The sequence below is a fragment of the Thalassophryne amazonica genome, chromosome 22 (genome assembly GCF_902500255.1).
Source record: "Thalassophryne amazonica chromosome 22, fThaAma1.1, whole genome shotgun sequence".
NCBI classification, from domain to species: domain Eukaryota; kingdom Metazoa; phylum Chordata; class Actinopteri; order Batrachoidiformes; family Batrachoididae; genus Thalassophryne; species Thalassophryne amazonica.
In genome coordinates, this window is record NC_047124.1 from 21631295 (window position 1) to 21649975 (window position 18681).

Here is an 18681-nt window from a genome sequence, read left to right on the forward strand (position 1 = left end):
GGTCAGTAGCACCAAATCATGACCACAACACTATCAAAATTGGGAACATTACACCCAATACTGAACAAAGCCTTCAAGAATTTGAATGACTAGACCCTAAGGGTGACCAAAGACTTTTAGAAACATTGCCACGAGATTCAAATACTGTGAATTACATGGGACTAGGGTCACTAGACTCATAATCTGATCAAATGGTTCAAAAATTTGAATGATCAGACTCAAATCCTGATCAAATACTTCTAGAGATGTAGTCACTAGATTCAAATCCTGTGAAATACTTCAAGAACTGGGGTCACTAGACCCACAATCTGATCAATGGTTCAAGAATTTGAACGCTTAGGCCCAAACCAGATCGAATACCTCTAGAAATGTGGTCACTAGATTCAAATCCTTACATATTGTAATACTTCCAACATGTGACGTCACGACATGCGGACCCAAATTCTGATCATATACTTCCCAAAAAGGGGTTACTAGAGCTAAATCCTGACCACCAAACTGAGTCTAGTGCAGTGAATTCTGCTGACAAAGATACCCCAGGATGCAGGTAGTATCAGATAAATGATGTTATTTTAGCGTTTATGTTAACTGTGTGTGCATTACTGTACTACAGGGGGGCAACCATCATGGGAATCCAGAGTGCTGCAGAAATCTTTCATTCTTTAGTGGCAGTTTTTGAGTCACTGTTGACATACAGCACATTAGCTGCAGTGCAGGTGATACCTACACTGTGACAGAAAGTCTCACAAAAGCCAATCCAACGAACAACAGCGACAAATTCCCTCATTTGTTTCTCTCAAGGCTGCAAACTGAGACATCAGCGATCTATACCAATTTGTCACAGGTACTTCAAAGGTATGCTGCAATAATACATTTTTATTTCTACTTAACAGTTACATCAACAAAGCAAAGCAAGTGTGCACATGTTGGAGGGGGGCGTGTCTGCACTAACCTTCCCCCTGTCAAAGTTCTGGATGATGGTGATGTGCAGAAATTCTTTTCTTTGCCACTCGCTTTGCATCGGGTAGTTGAGGAACTCTCTCAGTGGCCTGTCTGACCACTCCAGCAACTCATCGTAGAGGAGCAGGGTGTACGACGCCTCTGCAACACACACAAACGCTGTAAGCCACATGGAACCACCATCACCACCACCAGGACTATAAAATAAGATGGTAGAAGTCCAGAGGAAGAAGGTCTTGATGCCTACCTGTGTAATTTTGTGCTTTTAAATGCAGGTCGTACAGTTTGTGAATATAGCGGATGTACATCTCTTCCTTGTTCAACTCCGTTTTGTAGAAGTTCTGAAAGATGCAGCGGGAGTTTGGGTGATGATGGAGAGAACGACAGCAACAGAAGGAGAAAAGGCAAACAGAGGAGCGACAAATTTGGGAAAAACCACATAGAGTGGGTGATGCAAATCAGGACAAATCTAACAGTGACAGACTGTGCGACGGTTGAGCCGCAACACTGTTTTTCAGCGGCTGATTAGCAGCGACTTGTGATCCATCAGTCTACACGGCCAGGTGCTCCTGCAGATGTCTGCTGTTGCATGAGGAACATGTGCAGGACGAACTAGCAACAGCAATAATATGCATATAAAAAAATAAAACAAACATAGATGTTTAAGTTTCCAATGGGAGTAATATCTCAGATGTAAGAAATGTAAAACATGGACTGCAGGGGGAGCTGTTACTCACAAGTAAACTGACAGTGCATCCAATCTTTTTGCCATCCACCTCTCCCAGCTTCATACAATCCCTGTGAAACGACAGACATCTTTTAAAACCTGACTAACAGTGATGAATCGTGAACAAAGCGGACTGAAGCCTTCACAAGATGACAAAAAGTCAAACAGTAAAGGCTCATCAACAAAACGTATGAGGTGTGACTGCATTTGGTGTTTCATAGATCAGTGGTTGCCAATTTTGGTCTGAAGGGAACATCTAACCTGAACATGCTCCATCTCTCCTTGATCTGATTAAACTTAAGAAGAGCAAAGACAGACTTGAAAATGAACCAAGGTCTGGTGGACTGGGGAAGCATGGACTGGGTTTTGGTGTATCGTAGAGGGAATCTCGTTTATCCATTCACGTGCGTCGTGAATTCATCCATCACTGCATATGGTGATGGATATCGACTGGAGAGCCAGTGCTGTTTGAATCACGTGTGAGAACATTTCTGTACACCGAACTTAGCATGTCACAGGCTTCTCCTCTGGGGTGCCACGTCTTCTGTCTCAGAGATCAAAGTGATCCAGGCTCATCTCAAAGGACAACGTGTAGCATGTTGAAGCAGATGCAGCTCATTTCATTGAATTTTTCCACCCAGAGACAAAGAGGAAACCCGTGGCGTGAAAACACACATCCTCAACCCATAGCGGATGGTTTCAGGTTTTCCGGGGTGGAAATGGAATTGTGTTGGTGGACTAACTTACTGTGGGCCAAACCATAAACAAAGTACTATGCCACCTAGATGGTGCTATCACAACCAAATGGCAATCCCCAACCCAGTAGCCAGAAGTGTGAAGTCTTGCAGCTCCTTGAATGGCTGCTTGAATTACTTCCCATAGAAGCTCATGTTAAAATGTCTAACTTTTTTTGAAACAACTCATCAGTTTAACATTTTTAATCCATAAAGTTCTGAATAATCAGGAGTGTTTGCGCTGCATGACAGACCGTGTGCACTGTCAGCCGGGTCCAGAGCCAACAGCTAGCAGATACTGCTAGCTGGTATTGACTGATCCTGCCTGTCGTTTCTGTAACAATATGGCTTATTCTGTGGTTAATAATACTAATGGATCATCCAAGAAGGCTCTACTATAGTCTCGTATTTCCGAAGAGAAGATTTTTTTGTGTTACGTAATTCGTATGTCAGCACCATTAGTACTATTAACAGGTATTAGTAGCTTTTTAACATTAGCTCCACTGTTACTTTCCGAGAAATAAGCCATTGTTTAATACCCACACCCAAGCCCCTGGTCACGAAAACCACCGGCCATTCCCCAAAAGTATGCTTCAATAAAACACTCGAATTAAGGTTAACCTGTTAGCTCCACCTCTATACCCATTTCTGGGTTGGCCAAAACTTTGGTGGAGTAAAAACTGCCAACATGGCAACATCCAGAGCTGCACTTTTTGAGCTTCAAAACCACAGTTTATGTACAGTCTCTGAAAAATACCCAGGACACCTGATGAAGGAATTGGTATTTTCTCAGGCTAACATCCTAACTTGCAAATCTGTGGTTGCCATGGCTACTATGGCTTCCAAATGATTAATGACCCCCCCACCACCACCACCACCTTACTCGACTGATTTGGGCTCAATCTGTTCCAAAAAAAAACCAACAACAACAACAACAATATTTGGCTGGGAAGCAATATCAGGACGACAACCGTGCAACATCTGCTGCTGAGGACTTTCATGCCCATCGGGGGTGAAAGCATCTCCACAAAGAGTAGCAGAACACTCAGAAGACCTCCACAGAAAGTCTACAAACCTTTCAGCCAACATGTATACGCGTGCGTGTGTGTGTGGGTGCACACTCTCACCTATAGTCCAGCAATCTCTCCATTAGGCGAGTGACAGTCGCGATCAGAGAGATTCCGCTCTCCCTCCAGGTCTCTCGCTCAATCTTCTTCAGGAGGCTGGAGGACAAACCAAGAGATAGAACAAGATGGAGAGATTTAAAGACCAACAAAGACAGAGACAGCAGTGAGCAAATGGGAAAGGAAAGGTGAACAGGAAAGGAGAGGAAATGAATTACTAAAAACAAAAGTGGGGAATCAATCTCAGTCACATCAGTGTCACCTATGCTTATTGCCCCGCTGGTGGGGTCAGAAAGTTACAAAGCCACACAGGAAAGATGATAAATTTATAATCAAAGCAGCTACAAAAACTCACAGCATTCGATTTTAAAGTTTTGGCAGATAAATGGATTTGAATTTGAACACATCTCCAAATGATGTTCAGTCCCCCTCACACAGACGACACCGAGAGAACAAACAGGAGAACGTCTTACCTAGGGTACGGACCAAACAGAGGAATTCTACTCCAGACGGGAAGCATAGGCGGAATAAATTAATATGATTAATAACAGCATACACTCACGCAGGAAAGATTAAGGGTTAGTGAAGTCAAGAGGAGAGATATGAAATTAAGTAAAGTCATAACAAAACAAAAAAGGGGTTGAAATCAAATTAAACTTAAACATGACAACAAATTAGGTTAACTGCATTCAAGCTACAAAAGAATCATCGGCAGATTAAGGTATTAACAATTTAATAACATTTAAAAGGGTCAAATTGTCACCTTTTCTGAAAACTAATGTAATATTTGATTAACAGATGTCTTAAAAGTAGTTTTTAAAGCTTGTAGTCAAAAATGGCCAGTAAAATCTGCAAATGGACCTCTGTGACTTGTGTCACAGACATCTAAAACAAGCTGTATCAGGATTAAGTCTGCTCACAACACAATAGTTTCTACATGATCATGTGTCATTTTGTGACTTTTAGGATGCTTACCACAAAACCCTAAAAAATATAAGTATTACAGCAGATAAAAATGATTTTGCATAATATGACCCCTTTAAATTCAGAATTACAGTACACATTAAAGTGATGTTACAGCTATGTTTGACATGATGGCGGCAAAGAGAACAACTATGAAAGACAAAGACAAACTTGAAGGGCACTCAGAGTGCAAAACTCCACTGAGGCCCAAACACTGCAAAAAATATATATATTTTATAATATTTAAGAATCATCTTGGCTCCAGCCATTTATGAGACTCCGTTTAAACCGTTTCATCAAGGGTTTTTGAAAAACAGTTCAATGCTATTGATATTTTAGTTTTATTTACATGCTGAGGTTGTAGATCTGTCCCCAATTGTGAGACTTGCTCTCCCAAGAGCATCACGATACTGATTTTTGTGGGGCTGATAACGATATTATGCAGTAAAACAATTATGTTACTGATATATCTGCTTATACTGTACATTCAGAAAAAATGGCAACGATTCCAAACACATCATTATCAAACCCGAATGAGAAAGAAATGCATTTCAGTCTTGATGTTTTACAGTTTAAATTTTAATTTTAAGTTTTATTATAAATAACTATAAATATAACTAAAACCAAAAAGCACTATATAAATGCAGTCCATTTATTCTGACCAGGCTTAGCAGGTGGCACAGCGCCCACTTGTCTCTCGTCGCTGTAAAACGCCAACTCTGACTGAATATGAATGCCAATTTGTTGCTCTGTCACTTGTTGCTAATGCAACCAAGGGGTGATGGGGTCCCAACCATGCTAGAAAGCATTTGCTGGACAAACTGTGTAATGAATCAATTTCCAACAGTGAAAAAAATTTCTCTGCATTGCTTAGTCAGTAAAAATAATGTGGATCCTGATATATTTGTGAAAGGGTCATGTCAGCAAACCAATATGCGAGTCAGTCTCTACACGTTGTTTCCTGAAAACGGATTCACCATTTAGTGAGGAACATATGATGTCTACTTGAGATATGGAATGAAAACATCCATCAGCTGAAATCTGATGAAACCCTGATTGCGGTTTAGCATCGCACATGTGGTGCTACAGTACAGGACACGCCCAGTGTGGACATGAATCAAAGTCTTATATGTCGGTGTTTTTATTCATAAAGTAGAAATTAAAACCCTGATTCCAAACATAACCTGATGTGGAGAGGGGTATAAAAACATGAACAAACAGAAGACAACATAAAAAGAAGGGATATACACACACACACAAACACGCATGCACACACTGGGGTGAGGACATGCACTTGACATGCAGGACAAGCGGCCGCAGAACAGGAGCATGAGACGCTGAAGGTGACCAAAACCACTTACTTACCTTTATCTAATCTCAGTATCACATACCAAACTAAATTATTCTTAATATTCACACACACACAAAAAATAATCCTTTTGGGAAAACCAGACACAGGATTTCTCTGCACGTCTGCGGCGGGTTTCAGGGTTATTAAGTGAAGCTGTTCAAAAGCTGAATAATCAGACACCCCCTTTTGAAGATCAAACAGTCACTTACTGAGAAAACAACCTGCGCGCCGCAGCCCACGCACCACTCATCCCATAAACCTCTAGTGTTGGCGGCGTTGTTTAGGTAATTAGCTTAAATTTATAACTATTTCCTCCGACAGTGGAAGCGCCTGGCATCCTTCTCCGCTTCATTAATTTATACCACACTCTGAAATGGCCTCTGTTCCAGAAAATTTAGCTCGGATGCCGTTTAGCTGACTGAGGTCTCGAGAGGCCAGATTTCTGACACAGTACGTGTCTTCTTTTTGCTGTTTTTAAATAAAATTACATACAGCTATGAGCCATTTCTCCTGCTGTCTTTCTTCTTTCTTTTCTCTCGGACTCACATGCTGTTGAAGAGTTCTCGGTAGGTCTCGTCTCCTTTGCCGTCAGACATCAGGCTGTCCAGCTTATCGATCAGCTTGGCCTCCACCTGTGAACAACAACAAAAAATGATTAAAACAAGTAAATGTTTCCAAAGCTGCCACAAGAGCAGATTTTTGGACTTGTTTTTATTGATTTTACGCCTCCTTAAGTTGAGAGAAAATTACATGGTTAGCAGAGAAAATGTGATGAGTAAATTTCCTCCTACAGTGTACCCTCAGAGAAGTTACAAGCCACGCCCCTAAGCAGACTTCCAGATGAGCATCAGATGAAAGACAGTAACGAGTGATCTTTAAAATTCAATTTTGTTGATTTGTTGCTGAAATATCAAACATCAAAGCAGGAATTTTGGGTCTCTGAGTAATTTACACCAAAAAACTGTTCCCAAGCTTCCGCGGTTACTGAGGTTCAATAAGGGACATTGACAATGGCGGTATTAATCAAAACAGGCGTCATGTCATTTATAGGCAAAAAAAAAAAAAAAAAAGATATTCAATTGGATCAAATAGAAACTTTGGGTCTTCAACTCATTCACGCCCAAAATCTGCCTTCTAGCTTCAGTGGTTAATGAGATCTGACTCACCAAGTCAAATGTGGGAGCATCCACTGGTTTCACCACATCATGGAACTGCCTTGAGTCCAGGATGGCAACCACCCAGATAGACAACTGGTCCACCCTCACTTCCTGAAAGTAAGCATCTATCTACCACACCCCTTAACTTTCACCAGTCGCTGGGGTCCTCAACACTCAGACCACAGACAAAATGTTGAAGCTCATCGTCGTCTCTGTAAGAAACCACTCCTTTCACACCAAGTCATTCCACTGGTACTCAAGGATCCTCCAAAGAGACTTAGTACCAAAGACATCCAGTCATCGCCTTAGATCACTGGTTAGCTTCCAAGTCTCACAATCACACACTAAAGCCCCGGTCACACGGCACTAACGAAGGACACCAAAGCCAAAACGAAACAAGAAATCTGGACTTATGTTGACTTTCAGAGACGTCGTTTAACTATCGTCCAGCTTCGTTTCTGTAGCTGGCGCTTTGTCAGAATTTTCAAACTGCTGAAAAATGTGAATGAATCCAGACGACAACCTCAATTCATCCATATTCTGTTTTGCTTTTAGTCTTGACGGTTCCTTGTCATTTGTGTAGTTCCTGGCGTTCCGTTTGATTGTCGTCCAACTTCGTCCAACCTCCAGCTTCTCTCTCTCTCTTTCTCTCTCTCCAGCCTCTCAACGTCTCTGGCTGCAACGTGAGTGCGCACGCAGATGTTGTCAAGACAACACAGCTGCAGGTGGCTGTGGAGAGCACAGACTCGCTGCAGAAATGATCACATGCTGGAGCTTCAATTTGATTTTGTTTAAAGCATCAAGGTCGGCGTTCGCTTAATTTTTTTCTTTTGTTAGTTTCGGTTTTGTTTTGGTCTTTTATGCGCTCTGCACTCGCAGGCTTTTTGGTGATGGGAGAAGTCCAGGCTCATTCGTCCACTTTTTCTCGACAATTTGTGACTTTAGGACTTTTTTCCTTCATTCAGCTAACGCTGTGTGCTGTGTAACCGGGCCATAAAACAGGAAGCACCAGGACCGGAAAGATTTGGAACTTCTTGCTCCTATAAAGCAAGAAGGTCCAGCGATCTCATGACTCTACAAGCTCTTCCCAGGCATTGATCTCAAAGGCTGCTGACCCACATACATGAAAGTCACTGCCGAGATAAGAAAATGTCTCAGCATCTTCCACATTTCACCTCATACAGATTGGGATTGCTGTGTCCAGGAAGTCACTGAAATTCTGGAAAGCAACAAGCAGATGTATTTTATTGTTTCTAACAAAGTGCTCCATAAGATTCTACAGAAAGTAGCAAACAAACTTTAAATAAAAAATTAAGGCCTTTTGACTATTGGCTCCTGGGATGTGGAATAAAGTAAAGAGAAGGACGCACACAATGACAGATGGGTGGATTTTCATTGTTTATATTCCAGGTGAGGTGTTATATGGGTTTGGTGCACAGGTTCCACAAATGTGCTGCCAAACTGTATTAATGAAATAAGTCAAAAAAAGCGCACAAAAGGCCATTTAGAACTTGAAAATAAGTATGTATGATATCAGTGTCATTAGTCACACCAAAGATTTAATGAATATAATCATATTATAGTAATCATTTAATGCTCCATCAGCCAAAGATGGCCATGCATGCACCACTTTATTCTGCTCACCTCGCTGTTAAACATTAATGAGTGCATAAAATTTTTTGCGATCACCGTGCCACGCAATCACCCGCCGTGTACCTGCTTGAAATTTCCACTGCGTCTCTGCTCCCAATCCATCATGTCGTGGAAGATGGGGATCATGACATTTCTCAGATCAGGCTGCGGCACCAGCGTCACCTCCAGGAATGGGCCGATCATTGCTGGGATGAAATTCAGCTTATGTTCTCCTGGAGGACAGAGAGGTCAACTTTGGGGTTATGTTCTTACTTAACCCCACAGCACACTGTACAGCTGTGGAAGCAACAATAAAAACAGCCCTTCCTCTCTTTAAATGGCTTCAACCACGACAACATGTGATACAAAATTCAATTAAAGTTTTAAACCACTCTAATCGAGCAGAATATCCCTAATTAACAATACTTAAAATATATATGTTTTAATAAATTTATGCAAATAAAGGTAGCATAATAGTATAAGTTAAATACACTTTATTATGATGACCTGCAATAAATTTGGCTATAATCTGTTTAATCATCCATCTTTCCTTTGAGCAATTACTGGAAAAATACTGAGAAACATGCTCCAATGTCCTTTTAAATTTTATATATATATATATATATATATATATATATATATATATACTCAACAAAAATATAAACGCAACACTTTTGGTTTTGCTCCCATTTTGTATGAGATGAACTCAAAGAGCTAAAACTTTTTCCACATACACAATATCACCATTTCCCTCAAATATTGTTCACAAACCAGTCGAAATCTGTGATAGTGAGCACTTCTCCTTTGCTGAGATAATCCATCCCACCTCACAGGTGTGCCATACCAAGATGCTGATTAGACACCATGATTAGTGCACAGGTGTGCCTTAGACTGTCCACAATAAAAGGCCACTCTGAAAGGTGCAATTTTGTTTTATTGGGGGGGGATATCAGTCAGTATCTGGTGTGACCACCATTTGCCTCATGCAGTGCAACACATCTCCTTCGCATCATCCGTGAAGAGAACACCTCTCCAACGTGCCAAACACCAGCGAATGTGAGTATTTTCCCACTCAAGTCGGTTATGATGACGAACTGGAGTCAGGTCGAGACCCAGATGAGGACGACGGGCATGCAGATGAGCTTCCCTGAGACGGTTTCTGACAGTTTGTGCAGAAATTCTTTGGTTATGCAAACCGATTGTTTCAGCAGCTGTCCGAGTGGCTGGTCTCAGACGATCTTGGAGGTGAACATGCTGGATGTGGAGGTCCTGGGCTGGTGTGGTTACACGTGGTCTGCGGTTGTGAGGCTGGTTGGATGTACTGCCAAATTCTCTGAAACGCCTTTGGAGACGGCTTATGGTAGAGAAATGAACATTCAATACACGAGCAACAGCTCTGGTTGACATTCCTGCTGTCAGCATGCCAACTGCACGCTCCCTCAAATCTTGCGACATCTGTGGCATTGTGCTGTGTGATAAAACTGCACCTTTCAGAGTGGCCTTTTATTGTGGGCAGTCTAAGGCACACATGTGCACTAATCATGGTGTCTAATCAGCATCTTGGTATGGCACACCTGTGAGGTGGGATGGATTATCTCAGCAAAGGAGAAGTGCTCACTATCACAGATTTAGACTGGTTTGTGAACAATATTTGAGGGAAATGGTGATATTGTGTATGTGGAAAAAGTTTTAGATCTTTGAGTTCATCTCATACAAAATGGGAGCAAAACCAAAAGTGTTGCGTTTATATATATATCTCAAGTCAATTAGATAACACATAATATAAAGATTGTAACTTTAGTCAAGTAAGTAAACATTGACAGATTTACCAAATATGAACTGCAGCTAGATTATATATATATATATATATATATATATATATATATCTCTCAAGTCAATTAGTTAGCTTAAGGTGCAATGTCATGGCGCTGGCACCGCACCTAACGTTAGAGTTAAGTGTCTCCACTGTGAGCAACCACATTTAGAATGTGCTGAGTGAGGACAGAACGTTAAAGCGGTGATTCACGATGAATTTAACTGTTCATGTGGTTTGAAAACGCGCGGACATCACATGACGGTAACGGCATCACATCAAGTGATGCCAGTGGCCTAGCTTGAACGTCAAAGCTTGCTAGTATTACATAGCACAATGTTAACGGGCTAATGTTAGCAGGAAAACTCCCTACCATCAGCTAACGCTATGCTAAAAGGTGTCACATAAAGTGATGCTAACAGGCTAACATTCGCATTAGTTGAGTGCCTCCATTTTGATGAACCAGATTTTTTTTTTAATGTGGTGGCTGAGGACCTGAGCGAGGAGAGGATATTAAAGCGGTGATTCGCGATGAATTTAATCATTCATATGGCTACAAAACTGACTTACTGTTGTGAAAGTGTAGTGACACGGACCCACAACAGGGGCCGCAAATGAACGGACAATAGAAGAAGTCAAATATGAACACTTTACTGTTGTGAATGCCACAACTACACACAGCAGATTATAGAACGAATACAGAATCAATCAATCAAGGTGTCGTGTGCGCAGGCTCGACGATAGGAGACGTCCGTCTGGAGAAGAACCGGAACCACACAATTTCCTCCGCCACCGAACCAGGAGAATACTGGAGCCGCCAAGTTCCGAGTCCCCAGGTGGCCACCGTCTCCGCGTGTCGGATCTGGTACTGCTGGCGAAGAGCAAAAACAGTCAGGTGTGGGTGTGTGTACACCCCGTAACAAGTATGGTGGTTATTCTACCTCCACCTATAATCCACACTCGTGTAGCTACTGTCAATCACTTAACTGGCGGGATGCAGAGCGAAGCAGTCGCGGCATACGCCGATTCCTCAGGAAAACAGCTGCAACAACATATTCACTGAAACAACGTTAGTAGTGATAACACTCAGGCTGAGAACGTTACCTCCTTGGTAGAACGATATCTCGGCAACGTGGTGGAGGTGTCGTCCTGCTTTTATTAGGGGTGAGGAGCAGATGATTGGTGACAGCTGTCATAGCCGCTGAGTGACAGCCGTCACCCCGGCCGCTCTTGTGGGGCGGCAGCGCCCTCTCGTGCCTGAAGCCCGCACATCAGGCAGGGCGCCATCTGGTGGTGGTGGGCCAGCAGTACCTCCTCTTCAGCGGCCCACACAACACTTACATCACATAACGCACTGCCAAAGGGCTAACATTGATATGAAAGAGTGCTAGCATCACACCAACCGATGCTAACGGCAATGCATAACGTGATGCCAATCGGTCTAATGTTAGCATGAAAACTTTCATACCATCACATAATGCAAGGCTAATAGGTGTCCTATAACGTGACGCCAACAGGCTAACATTAGCAAGAGTTGTGTGCCTCCATTATGAGCAACTGAATTTATAATGTGCTTTTTAAAAAATGATACCCTTCAGGTCCTGAAAAGTTTTCTGTCAAACAGACTAACTAACAAATGAGACACACAGATGTAGATCTTCAAGAATGATGGTATAGATTTTCTTGCATTTGAAACATCATCCTGTAACTCCAAATAAATGCCATTAGAAGCTAAGATTTAAAAAAAAAAGAGGCTTATTTTACCTAAATTCTGCCACATGCTGAAGATCTCACATCCCATCATCACCCTCATATCTCCATACCTGCAGAATAAAATAAAACAACTCGGCTCTTGACAGGCAAATTTCGCACAGGCAACAGGAAATGTGTATGGGAACAAACTTCTCCAATATCTTCTTCCTCTTGGACGGAGAGAATGACTCCAGCTGAAGACACGGCTGGTTGATAAATATCACAGACAGGTAGAAGTACGAGTCCCACACCTGAAAATGACAGAAAGCATATTAATGTGGTTGAGCCAAAACCTGGTCCGGCTAAAATTTCCCACAATTCAGGGAGAAAACAGACAAAGTTATTCATGCATTCCTGGCATCGGAGTCAGTCGTTTGTCAAAGCTGCACATACAGAACACTTGTTATTTATACTCCAATACAAAAATTTTAATTCTCTTTCCATCTGTCGCACATACACAGGCCTGGAGCCTATCACAGCAGTAGTGCGTGAGGCGGGGTAGTCACACCCGCACACACACCTACAGACAATTTAAAGTTTCCAGTCCATCTAACCTGCATGTCTTTGGATGTGAGAGGAGGGAACCCACGCAAACACGGGGAAAACATGCAAACTCCACATAAAAAGGCCACTGGTGGGAATTGATCCCATATCCTTCTCACTGTGTGAGGCAACAGTGCTAACCGCTAAGTCACCGTGCTATCCTCTTTCCATCTATTGTGTTATTTATCATCTTCAGCTCCAAGGATTTTGTGACCGTGAACTCCATTGTGCAAACTTGCCTACCTTGTAGTCAAACTTGTCGTTGAGGAAGTTTTTCCTCAGAGCGTCCGATAGATAGAGGACAGTCGTGATGATGACGCTGCAAGAAAAAAACAGAGCAGCAGGTGCAGGCAATTAACATTAAAAAAAAGCCCTCATCCCCATGCATGTTTCAGATGACTTATTTGTAGATTCAAACATTTGAGTGAGCAAATAAAAAAAAAAAGAGAAAAAAATATAAAAAACAGTGTCAAGAAACCATGAAGTCCTTTGCGCAAAGAAATAGTCATTCTGACAAAATGTGACAAAAGTGAAATTAATGATTCAAGGTCAATGAAAATCTTTCTGTTGATAGAAACTGATTCAAGGAACCTTCATGCAGAAGCACTCACAGAAAAAAAAAAAAAACATACTAAGCAGTTTTTTTTTTCCAGCCAGAAATTGCAAAGTGTGCAAAAGGTCATTTTTGGCCCTTCAAGGAGCCCTTAGAACCATTCAAGGACAATGACTTTTTAGGGGGAAATGGGGAGGGAGGGTCTGTCAGCAGCCTCCCAAGGAATATTTTTGCCAAATTAGAGAGGTTTCTCAGTAGTAAACAGACAAAAGTGAGAAAAAATTTATTTTTGGGGCCCTGACATGTGGTGTTGTTGGTGGGGCTGGAGGACTTCCCATGACAGGGTGACCCAAACAATGCCTGCACCAAATATCAAAACAAATTCATTGAAATGCTTTTGAGAAAATCAGCAGATGGTGATTTTTAGCACTTATGCTACGGTCACATTAGCTACAAATGACGGCGACACACAGATGGCTTTTTCGCTTGATGGACGTGCACTCAAACATTCCTATAAGATGTTCAGAGGTTTTATCTGCTTACAAAAACCTATTTTTTTTATTTACAAGTGTTCATTTGTTGCTAACCTTTACAAAATATACGTATAAGAAGCATATCAGATTTATACAGAAATACAACTGTTTTGGGGCATTTTCCACCATCTTGGATTATTTTGTTTGCGCAAACATCCAGCTGTCATTGTCCCTATTCACTTGGATTGGCAGTCATGTGTCGCATTGACTTCTGGTCTATTTTGGCCCCGCCCATCTGGTGTCAGAACGACCGTTGTCTCTTGCCGCTACAAAACAGCCACTCTCATTGAAATTAATGAATATATATATATATATATATATATATATATATGTGTGTGTGTGTGTGTGTGTGTGTGTGTGTGTGTGTGTGTGTGTGTATAATGAAATTGATATATGGAGGACTAAAAATAATAATAATTGCCAATTTAATAATTTACATGTGGATGCAGGTGAAATGACAAAAAATATGGGTCACAAAAATAATTAATAGGAGTGAAATAGGATTTTCAGATTATTTAGTTGCTGGATTTAAAGTTCTTTTAAAAGTTGATATCTGATGTGTGCAACATACAGACCGGGTTCTCCCTCCACATCAGTACATTTAATAGCTGGTGTCTCCCTGCAGTATAAATTAGTTTAAACTGCAGGAGCTATTACCTTTCTGTCTCACCCGGAGCCACGGCTCAATACCAAAATTATGTTTCATGCCGCTGACCGTATTTTAACCTCTGTCTGTTTTAATCACATCAAGACTCTGGTGAGTTAAAAACCGCCGGCAACAGTGAGATCAGATCAAAGCCAGCGTAATTTTTAACTGTATTAAAGAACTTACAGACTTTAACGTCACACTTGAGTCCTGATCCACAGAGCTACAACTTCTGCTTTAGTTTTACACACTGTCCCTTCCTAGAAATCTGAAAGATTCCACTGTGTGTGTGTGTGTGAGTGTGTGTGTCTGTGTGTCCTCTCACTGCTGTCCTTTCTTTGTCTGCTGCATGCGTGTGGTCTTACTTGTTGGTGACCAACCGCATGACCGTCCAATCTTTACTGAACATTTCTGGTCGGATAAGAATCCTGAACACTGTGAAGATCTGAAGAAGGAAGTCCTGGAAAGCACAGAAAACACTTTACTTAGAATAATAATAATAATAAACACATTTTACACACCAATAAATTAGAAATAACACCGTAATATCAGGTCAAGACTCTGTTTTGGTCTCAACTGCCTTCAAATGCTTTTTTTACTTACAATGCTGGTTTGATTTTGCAGCATTTTCCTTCAATGACTGTTCATGTGCATGTGAACTGAACACGAGGAACAGCAGTGATGATCTGCCAACGTTATAAAGTGCAAAAGCAGAAGAAATGCAGAGGAAAGAACATCTGTTTTCTTCTGCTAATGATCTTTAAGTTGAGCAGCGTTAGCGCTCAGTAATTGCCTGGTTTCACCCCCGTCTCTGTCCATGGTGCTGAAGAACTAGAATGTGCCATGATGGCAGCTTGTCACTGCAATCGTTTGCTTCAGTGGGTGGTTTTCCTGATGAGCTCCTCCACTCAAATTAAAGTCCTGAACATCTGTAAAATCACCTGCTGACGTGATCGGTCGAAAAGAAAACCTGCACCATCTTTGCTCTTCCTAAAGATATGATGTTAAAACGCTCAACTCAAGCCGTGGTCACAACCCGCCGTACTTGCACGTGCGTGCAGTCTACTTGCAAAAACATGGGCTAAATTTGGAGATCCGTACTTCGTAAGTACTGCCTCAGTACGAAATTTAGGAGCACGCAGACACACGCAGACACGCCGTAGAGGTTTTAGTGCATGCAGAACTTTCGCTGCGGTCAGGCTGCGGATTCACCAGCAGTACAGATGACGCACGCTGTGAGTACAGCCTCAGTATGGATTCAAAGCAGCACATTTTCATTCAATTACTATTGAATTAACCAAATCCGTACGTAGGCAGTACGGATTACGACACTCACCACATACTTTGGTGGCCGACAGACTTGCATGCACAACGCAGCTTCTCACTTGAACTTGGACTTTATTTCCAAACGTCAGCAACACGCACTCCACAGCTTCAGTCTGTTAACTAGCTGTAACTTTTCGAGGCAAGTAAACACTCGTACAACTGACCGCTGCAGGCTGGACATGTTCATGCATCGCCGACGCCTAAAAACACCTGCCGCTCCGGTACCGCTCATAAAAAAGAAAAGCGACCCCCCACACACACTGCTTTATTGTCAACTCTCTTTATCGTTACACTCCTAGAGACGTGCGTTGAACGTACTCCCTCCCTCCTCTTGCTACTGCCTCCGTACGTTTTCACAAAAATGTAGTGGCCGTGGCATCCGCAGAAAACGCACGGCGAAAAAAAACACACAGTGGGTTGTGACCGGGGCTTCACAGTCTCTCTCCATGGTCCTGAAACAGTCAAACAGTCTCTCTCTATGGTCCTGAAACAGTCACACAGTATCTTTCCATGGTCCTGAAACATTCAAACAGTCTCTCTCTATGGTCCTGAAACAGTCACACAGTATCTTTCCATGGTCCTGAAACATTCAAACAGTCTCTCTCTATGGTCCTGAAACAGTCACACAGTATCTCTCCATGGTTCTGAAACATTCAAACAATCTCTCTCTATGGTCCTGAAACTGTCACACAGTATCTCTCAATGGCCTTGAAACAGTCAAATAGTCACAGTCATGGCATGGTGTTTAACCAGTGATTGGAACAGACTTTTCAGGCCTGAGGTAATGTGGTACATAAAGCCAGAACAGACATGCAGGCCCATAAGTGACAGAACAAAGCCTCACTACAGACACAGAGATAAGAGTCAGAGTGACTGATGGTCTCACCCTCAGGTCGTCTTTGTTGCTGAAGGCCTGCAGCAGCTGCTGGTAATGTCTGTCACTCATCTGTCGCAGGAGGGCCAACAGACACGCCACAAACTCTCCCTGCCAAGACACCAACACGACGTGTTACACGTAACAGACACGGGGGGAGCGTGGAGCACTCACACAAAGATGGTGAACTCCTTATCAGCTTCATGTGCTGCGTGGCAGCAAATCTTAATTATTGTCATTAATGTTAATAACTTGATTACAAGTGTAGGTGCCACAGGAGAAACTCTATTTAAAGTCCTTAATTACTCTTGCACATTTCCTCACTCCCAAAACAATTTCTCTCTCACACACACACACACACACACACACACACACACACACACACACACACACACACACACACACACACACACACACCGCCTCGCCACCTATGGTGCACCGCTATAAAGAGCATGTACCGTTACATCCTGGAACTGGAGTCTCATGGTGGGACCAGCAGGCTGGGGGTGGTTGCTAATTTCCAGGATGGTCCTGAGTAAAACTCCCAGCAGGCTCTCCATGATCAGCTCCACCTCCTCAGACACCACCGGCTCCTGCACACACAATAAAAACACACTCACATGTTTATCACAGGCGCAGATCACACGTTTGCATTGTAGTTGTCAATATAGAAAAAAGGCGATTGTTTTCAGACATCTCAGAATAATTGGATACAAATCCACAAAAATCAAACCACACATCTTCTCTCCTACACTCACACTAATTTACATGTAAATTAAATTTTCTTTTATAGTTATATGCGCTTGAGATTTCAAGTTAAATGTCAACACTCGCCAGTTTTTTGTTTCTTTTTAAGAAACTAACCAGGCAAAATCTTGGTGCCAGACAGACATGGGGATATCCCCTTCCGAAAGGGTCAGGGGTGTGTGGCCAGATGTACCTAATTTAAATTTAAAGCTACAGGCAGATTCTTAGAAACCTGGAAACAGACCTCTCCGGAGTGTTACAGTCACATTTCTATTGCAGGAACTCGATATACTGTATTTTCCTGAGTATAAGTCACAGTTTCTTTACTAGTTTGGCACATCCTGCGAATTATATGCGAATTAAATCATGCATCTGTTAGTAATAATATGAATAACAACAACTTACATCAGCCTTTCTCAGGAATTAATGCACAAAACTAAATAAACTAATAATAAAGTCATTCATTAATTTTCTATACCTGCTCACTCCAATGAAGGGTGACGGGTGGGGGGGGTACAACCTGGACAGAACACCAGTCTATCACACAACATGGAAGATAAATGTCAATAATAAAAGTAAACTAAATGGTAAATGGACTGCATTTATATAGCGCTTTTCCATCTGCATCAGAAGCTCAAAGTGCTTTACAATTATGCCTCACATTCATACCAATGTGAGGGTGCTGCCATACAAGGCAGCCACTACAGACCGGGAGCAACTAGGGGATTAAGGACCTCGCCCAAGGGCCCTCTGTGATTTTCCAGTCTAGATGGGTTTTCGAACAGAGGATTCTCTGGTCTAAAGCCCAGTGCTTAACCACTAGATCATCAAGATGATCCAAGATCATTGAGACTGAGTCAACAGAATTGGTTTTTATACCAGATTTAGACCAAAACTGACACATATACATGGATTTATTAAAGGACCCAAGGACCTGAAAATTCAATCTTAAACAAGGCGAGCACATCCTTATTGATGATGTCCTTTCTCAACATATCTGCCTTGGCTCTTAGTGTCTTTGAGCAATTTATTATCTGCTAGGTATTACTACACAAACAGTCATATTCAGGAAGTCTGTTTTCACATAGTTTCTCACCCAGCGTTACTTTAACACCTTCACACTAAGCTTTTCTTCAAATGGCAGAAAAAGAAAAACTACAACAATGTGAAGGAATCCCAAAGGAAAGAGATGATAATAGAGAAAAAAGGTGTAACTTATACATGGTTTTTCCTCTTCATGTGCAAA

General features: G+C 41.9%; 1 protein-coding gene across 6 annotated transcripts in view; it reads right to left on the minus strand.

Moving 5' to 3' along the window:
* Positions 1 to 18681, minus strand: part of dock4b (dedicator of cytokinesis 4b) — a 198848-nt gene that overhangs the window by 45126 nt on the left and 135041 nt on the right. For 4 of the 6 annotated variants that reach the window (XM_034163848.1, XM_034163847.1, XM_034163844.1 and 1 more), the window contains exons 25-37: positions 17147 to 17281; positions 16701 to 16799; positions 14854 to 14948; positions 13000 to 13075; positions 12364 to 12464; positions 12226 to 12284; positions 8733 to 8881; positions 6406 to 6491; positions 4019 to 4045; positions 3549 to 3644; positions 1698 to 1758; positions 1208 to 1301; positions 953 to 1101 (exon numbers count right to left, since the gene is read on the minus strand). In XM_034163848.1, the coding sequence (XP_034019739.1) occupies positions 953 to 1101; positions 1208 to 1301; positions 1698 to 1758; positions 3549 to 3644; positions 4019 to 4045; positions 6406 to 6491; positions 8733 to 8881; positions 12226 to 12284; positions 12364 to 12464; positions 13000 to 13075; positions 14854 to 14948; positions 16701 to 16799; positions 17147 to 17281 (1227 nt within the window). The remainder of the gene's footprint in view (positions 1 to 952; positions 1102 to 1207; positions 1302 to 1697; positions 1759 to 3548; positions 3645 to 4018; positions 4046 to 6405; positions 6492 to 8732; positions 8882 to 12225; positions 12285 to 12363; positions 12465 to 12999; positions 13076 to 14853; positions 14949 to 16700; positions 16800 to 17146; positions 17282 to 18681) is intronic. The other 2 variants (XM_034163849.1, XM_034163846.1) reach the window with 1 other exon arrangement.